General features: G+C 30.1%; 1 protein-coding gene across 2 annotated transcripts in view; it reads right to left on the bottom strand.

Annotated features, from left to right (window-relative positions):
* LOC129960197 (uncharacterized) overlaps positions 1 to 7,098 on the bottom strand; it is a 329,310-nt gene extending 322,212 nt beyond the window's left edge. For both annotated transcript variants that reach the window (XM_056073423.1, XM_056073422.1), the window contains exon 1: positions 6,227 to 7,098. In XM_056073423.1, coding sequence (XP_055929398.1) covers positions 6,227 to 6,604 — 378 coding nt within the window. In that variant the 5' untranslated portion in view covers positions 6,605 to 7,098. The remainder of the gene's footprint in view (positions 1 to 6,226) is intronic.
* Between the last annotated feature and the right edge of the window lie 829 nt (positions 7,099 to 7,927).

Genomic DNA, 7,927 nt, shown 5'->3' on the forward strand with positions numbered 1-7,927 from the left:
TATTATTACCTGCATACCATTGGCGAGTATTAAATACAAAAGAACCTATTAGCATGCAATCTTTAGCGTTTATGTTGGTTAATACACAAGTATCAGAATACCGAAGGTGCATTTTCGACGCCAGGAACACCTTGTATGGCATTGGTGAACGGTAGTTACGAAATATCGACATTTTGCATTTCGTTTTTACTGAATCAATCACGAGAATATGCATTTTGGACGCTTTTGCCGATCGTGTGACCAAAATCTGACAGTAAACTACAGTTGTAGTCGCAAGATAACGTACCGAATGTCATTGATTTACGTCATCGCGTTTTATAGTTATTGCGCCTTACACGCATAAGAAAGTACAGACAGACGATCAATCCTTTGATGAATTTGGTTCAAAATTTGATTTTAGGTGCTAAACATGCATACCAAATTTTAGGTATGTAGCTTTCTTGGTTGTATTGTAATCCTGTTAATTTATATTTCGACAGTCGGAAAAACTTCCTATGAAAGTTTTTCATTCTAAATTTAATAAAAAATCTACAAATTTGGTTGTAGTTCCATATAACAAATTTCACCCGTCTAGCTCAAAACGTTTTGAGTTATGGTATTCGTAGCATGATGCCAAAAATGTTTTTTTCGGATTCAAGGAGGTCTGAAATGTGGGGATTCCATCCAAATCTCGAGTTCGAATCTTTTTACCATTAAAATATTTTCTCTGTACTTCATATTCCTGAAAGGAAAAATGGCTTTGAAACTGTTTTTCCTTGCTTCTTTGAATTACCGAAAGTGAGCTGGCAGTCCTATTTAAAGATCGTTTTTCTTTCAATCTAAAGATGTTGAAGCCATCAATAAATTGCAATAAACGAATGAGCAATAAATAAATTAGTTGCAAAATTATATCTATTTATCATAAAGTTCTAAATATTCGATTGTATATGTTAAGTTTCAAACTATTTGCCTGTTCATCTTATATTGCATATTACTTGATTATTTTTTTATAATTCAAATACCAAAATATATTAGATTTTTGGAAGCACACCTCATTTTCCTCTCGAAGTTTTAATTTAAATGCTCAAGACTGATTCTCGAAATTTATTTCAAGAATTTCAATATCTTATCTATAAATTTCTGCAATAAATGTGATTTTCAATTGAATATTCGATTTCATGCAAAAATTGTACTAACACAGATTACAATATGTTCTACATTTTTAAAGGTTACTTTTAACCTTTTCTATTTAATTATATGCAAATAATTTATTATTCAACATTTTTATTTAAATTAGCTTTCAGTGGTGGATTTGCTTTCTAAAAACGAGCATCACAGTTATTATATGAATTATAAAATTTTCAGCAATTGGAAACTCGACTTTAATTAAACAGTCGAAATTTATTGTTGTTCTTATGTTCCCAAAAACAGCTGAAATTTATTTTAAATTGAAGTGTGTCATATTTTAAAAATTAATTCAGAAAATCTTTTTGAAGCAAAATAATTAATCTCTCTTGAGTTAAATTCTATTCAACTCTCAATGAGTTAATTAAAAACATGCCACCGTTGTCTCCCCCCCCAAAAAAAACGCTATAATGGATGAACCATCTTGTCTACAATATACAAAGGAATTCCCCCCCCCCTAATTTTCAGAGGGACTGACACATGGATCTGTAATGGGAGATGTAGCCAACACAACCGTGCCGTCTTTATAGTAACCCAAAAAGAAACGAGAACCGGTAAACTGAGTAGAACCATTTATCGTCTTTTTGCATGTTGCCCCCCCCATACACCCTGGAGAGAAGTAATCTGATGATTTAATTAATTTTTAAATTCTTTCAGAAAATATCACTCTGTTTCCCAGTTAAAAGCAAGGAAATCTAGAGATATAAAAAAGATTTTGTTATAGTACGAATGTATTAAGAAGTTGGAAGAAAAATTCTATTTTTTCCGTAAAACTAGGAATTATTTTTCATTTATATTTTACTGCAGAACGAAAGAAACGAATCTATATTTGTCCAACATTTAATAAAATAAAAAAAAAATTAATAAAATTCTAGCAGTAAAAAGGTTAAAAGGGTAAAAAGTATTTTTGACCTTAGAAAAGACTTTTTTGAATTTTCCCGAAATGTACAAGATAAATAAATGAAAGTGTTCATTTATTAATTCCGTTTAAGTTTTAAAAAAATTATTAATTCTGGTTATTTTCATAAAATTAAATTTTAAATAGATCATACGTTTTAATATCTTGTCAGAGAAGAAATGTTAATTCAGGATGGTTATTTAATTTTATTGCTGATTTCACTTAGACCTAGTTCAACTAAACGGAGTTTACCAGCGCAAATATACAATGTAAGATATAGGTATTACTTCTGTTAAGCTACATAATGTTAAAAATAGCAGAAGGTTAATGAAGGCCTCTTACTCTATGCTCTTCTCCAGGTTCGCCGATTTTACCGGTGATGAATTTTCTTTCGTAAGTCACTATTTTGGCACACTGTCAATTGTAATTGACAGGTGTGCTCCTATTTCGTGTTATGTGCTTTCTGAATTTGGCATCCATTGTTGCAATTTCAAATGCAAACATTCATGTTGCTATTACACAATTTTAGAATACAGCTTCAAAATAATTTATATATAATCAAAGTTTTATCGCTCCTACAATATCTACTCGTCTTCAATTTGATTGCGATTGAAAAAAACTCGAATGTTGATTGGTTCATACGCAATGGCGTTGCGAGTGTAAGTGGCGTCTGGGACATAATGACTTTTTCGTCCCAAGTTATCAGTCATGGCTTAGTAATATATAAAGTATCTGGAGCATATTATCTTTTTTCGCAACTTTATTATGCTTTTTAACATTAAACGTTTCCGTTTTTTCACTGACACACTGGAACTGCCGTTGGAAAAAAGTCATTTCACTACTCACGGTAGGTTTAGTGTTAAAGTGACGGAGCACAATGACATTTTGTGTTTGTGGTATCCATTAAAACTGGTGCGCTGGACATCTACACCCTTATCTATCGCTATTCTTACGTCAATTGTCATTTGAATTCAAGCCTTATAAAAACATACAATGGAGTCATAAGTTACACAGGATCCTTTCTTAACGCAATATTCTTTAACCAAAAAGGGATTGCTTTTTTAAAAAAAAACATGTCAACTATTAGGAATATAATGTTAAATAGTAAATTTAATGTTAAACAATTATAATTTAATGTTAACAATAACAATTTAATGTTAAATTTAATGTTAATTGTAATTTAATGTTAAAATTTTGTTATTATTCTATGTACGATAAACTATTAATAATCCATTGATTAGTTGTAATTTGTGATTGGTATTCATTTGACTTCAGTCATTTAATTTCATTTTAACTTTTAAATCAGTATATTCGTTCAAATATTATTGTAGATGGATACCATTATACTAAAACATGGCCTGATGGAAAGGTAATATTGCCATTATAATTTTTAAACTTTAAATACAGCAGCATTATTGAGTCTCAAAATTAATGGGGCGTTTTGGCTTGAAATTGAATTTATCGCGTAAAACAATTACGCCCAATCAGTGCACTTTTATTTAATAATAAAATTAAAATGACAATTATCCCCCCACCCATTATACATTTTGTTCAGCGGAACATTATTGATCTATTTACTCTCGCAAAAATTACAATTTTGCGAAGTTGAAAGGCACTCGAGTTTGTATTTCACAAATAAAAAAATTTGATTTTCTTTAAGCAAATAACGCCATGGCTTAGAACAAACGACAGGCATTATAAACCAGACTATGAATAAGTGATTAATTAATATTATTTTCATTGTTTAGTTTCATCATTTGAATGTTCCAGCGATGGGTAGCTGGAGACAGAGACATGTAAATTTTTGATACAGTTGCCATAGTAATGAGAAATTGAACCCCCAATCACTATTACGATGTTGAAATAATCTGCATGAAATATTTACAAGAATTTATGCAAGAAAATTGATACGAGGATAGTTTTAATTTCTAGTGATAAGTTACTGAATAAAATTAAATCAAGTTTATACAAGAACAGTAGATATTCAGTATATTGTAACAATATTAATAAACAAATAAGAATACAATTATGAAATTAATAAAGACATTTTCTTGTCTTTTTTGATTTATTTTTATTATATAATATACCTTTACAAAAACGATCTAGTCAGAAAAGTGATACAAAATATGTACTGCATACATTTTATAATAATGCTTCACTTTAAGGGTTAAATAACTTTATAAAATACGGTTATAATCAGTATTTTTCTTTTACTCCCTTAACCCTTTAAAGGCCCATTTTTTTTCTAGTCATTATGTTAAAATATATTTAAGCTTGAAATTAAAATAAGAAAAGGGATTCATTTAGTTTATTAGATAAATTTAATTTTAATTAATTTGGTTAATTAATAATTAAGTGACAAACCAAGACACATAATTTTGTGTGAGATAAAGAACTGAAGCATCTAAGTTTCTGCCTTTCTAAAAAAATTTGTCAGAACTTATGCCAACCTACATAATTTCATACAAAGATTGATAAATTTGGTAGGAAGCATACTAAATCACAGATTATACCATCAAATTTCCGTTTTGCTTAAACCTTCTTATCGTATCATTCTGATAGACCAAAATAAAGTCCCCCTTTCCAAATGTTGTATATATGAATGATATTCAATTTCATTAATTTGGGAACGCATCTTTTGTATTATTTTAATTATAAATACCATCGAAAAATTCAATTTTTTACAGATAATTTTATCATTTATTTTCTTTGTTTTTAACTGTATGTGATATCAACAGGCAGATTGTCGTCGTAATTTGTGTGTACATATTCTCTCCTTCAAATTATACACAAAAGAAAGCAGTTTTAACTTCATTTACAACGGCATGTCTGTCGAATTTGTAAATTTTTATCGTTTAAATTTTCAATTGAGTGAAAGTATTAAGTAATTTAAAACGAAAAAAATCGCTTGGAAACGCTTCAACCATGTCAAGTCCCTTTTATGCCATTATTGGGATTGAAATAACAAAAAATGTTTTAAATAGGATGTATCATCTAATTAGAATGTTAAGTAAAATCGCCGTCAAGGGGTTAAATTGTTACTAAAATTAATTTCACGTTCAAATTTTTGTATAGCAAAATGATTTAGAAAAAAAAATGTAAGTTTAAAATTATATCTGAAGCCGTGTTTTTATCAATGCTTAGTTCTAATTCACAAGTAAAATAATGCTCATTTTGCAATCGGATATTCTTTTTCATGGATACTTTTATTACTATTTTAGCTTTTTGAGATCATGTCTTTGCTATTTATACTGAAATCTTATTCTAGATGTTGGAATAATACTTCCAGACTTCAAAACAAAAACGGTTACAAAATTTCTAAAAAAATGATATAATATAGAAAATTTTTCAAAAGAATCTGATTATACATTGCATAACAAATTAAATGAAGGACAGGTCTTGGAAAATATTGCCAAATTTGATCTCAGACAAAAATTTTGATTTTATACATTTGCTTTCGAAGTATTAAGGATGCGGAGTAATAACTTCTCATACTAAAAACAGTCCTTGTAGAGATGTTAAATGTACAATCGGAGTAGCTGCACTTGCTTTGACATACGCACAAGTTACTGGGCTTATTACCAGTTATTTAATGTTAATAAAATATGAATGAAGAATATAATAATTTTTAAGAAATATATACGATTCATCCTTTTTGGGTGAAACCTGAAGATATCAAGAAAATATTAAAGCTTTAACCCCTTAATCGTCATGCTCGTACATCGAATTACCGCCTCTCAAACATATATGAAATTAAACCTTTGAAAGACACTATAATTCGATGCAAAGAATACACATACTCTACAAAGGCCAAGTATTATAATGATTCTTAATAAATACTGGAAGATAACACTTTCCTGAAATGATTAATGTCATCTATTTAAATAATAAGACACTTAAGAGGTTAGAGAGATTAATAAAGCGATTGACAGCAGCTATTTTTTTAATTTACAAGAAGACGCTGCAGAATCTCAAAGTTACTTTGCAGACCGTATTATTGATGACTTCTGTATTTGTTCTGTCCTTTTCTCTTCACTACCTTGATAAGAAGAAATTATTAAGCGCAGCCTCGCAATGCGCGGCAAAAAGTGCTTACGTTCAAATTTTTAATGAAACCATCTTCTGCTTACATTTATTACGATAAACAAAAAAACTTTTACTTACGATTTTTGTTAAGAGACCTTTACATACACAAATAGAAGGATGGAAGTCAAAATATCCTTTTGCCATGAGAAGTTTGAGACTTCTTCCTTTGTGTCGAATGCTTCTTTTCCAGTCTTTCGCTGTCTCCCTACCACTAATAAACTGAAACTCATTAGGTGTTAGCCAAACGTTTTGAAATAAGATGGAAGCTCCTTTCGATCCTTGGCACAACCTTGACAAGTACATCCAACCAATATTCGAACCACACTCGACTTCAAGAATTAGGTCTCCATCCTGAACAAAAGGTTGGAAATGATTTTCTTGAATGACAGGCAATTCATTGCCTGCAATAATCATTTTCCCGCAATCGTTACAAACTTTTTTAGAATAAGGATTCATATCCTTGAACAAGGAATCCGGAAGACAAGATTTAGATGAATTTGTATATCGCCCACCATTTGATTGTAAAATTTCTTCTCGTAGATCAATCCTCAAGGTCACACTTCGTAAACCATCTGCTAACAAAACCTTGAAATTATTTTATTCTATTTTAATAGTATGGATAATAGTAAATAATTTCGGAAAAGAAAAACAAAACATGTCAAGCGCCATAGATTACAATATGCAGATGCGCCCAGCGAAAAGAACTTTAAGTGGGGTATAACCTTGGACAGAAACTTCCTGAGCCGGGATACTTGAGTGATAATGGTTTGCAAAAAAGGACACAAAGTGTCCTGTCTTTGTTGTAACTTAGTAGTCTACGATGTTAAATTCGTTGAGAAGGCAGGGGTCAGCAGAGGAAGCGCTTTACGTCCTCTTCCGGCCTCCGTGTTTCCGTCTGTTGACGACGGTTCCGCAGATCTTAAGCTAAGGATTGCAGTAGGCCGATAGCTTCTTATCTCCCAAAGAAACATCAACTCTGGTTTCCGCTGCCTCGAAAGAAAGGATAACAAAACACATATCTAGGGTTTGCCCGTGAAATGTCTTCTGCTCATCATCTTTTCATTCTTCATTTCGATAAAACTGCTAAATGATATCGATATCGATACTGCGATTGTACTCGATTTTTATTGGTGTTTCCAAAGATGGTTCTAGAATGGGGTATACGTTTGATATTAAACAAATTCGTTGCATCCTTTGAAATATGCTTTTTATGGAAGATTCTAAATAGCTTATTCACATTTTTATGACTTAACATTTGCTGTTGAATTTCCATATTAATAATGATAATATAGATATGCAAAATCGTGACATTTCGTCCTTTAAAAAAAAAGCAAACTTCTATTCATAATACCAATTACCACAAACACATGAAAACAGAGAGATAGAAAGTAATTTTGGTAGAATTCAGCCAGATCAAGTACTCTTAAAACAATTATTTTGAATGTTATTACAGGTGCTTCTGTCCATAGGCCAAATTATAATTTGATAATAAGAATTTAATTCTCTTAATGATGATTATAAGGTTATTATTTAATTAAGATATTCCTGTTAATACTCATTAATAATGTTTTATTTGATGAAATAATACATCTTTTTAAAAAAGGAAATTAAGATAAGAATGATTTTAGCGTCAGAAGGAACGATTCATATAAACTGACTATTCATTTCTGACGCTTTCAAGCTATAATTTTTTACAAATGTTTAGTTAAAATTAGAAAGCCATGAAAAATTCCAGATGTTTTTTTTTTCAAAATAAATATTTACGAGGTATAAGGAAAT

This window comes from Argiope bruennichi, chromosome X2 (genome assembly GCF_947563725.1).
Source record: "Argiope bruennichi chromosome X2, qqArgBrue1.1, whole genome shotgun sequence".
Taxonomy (NCBI): Eukaryota; Metazoa; Arthropoda; class Arachnida; order Araneae; family Araneidae; genus Argiope; species Argiope bruennichi.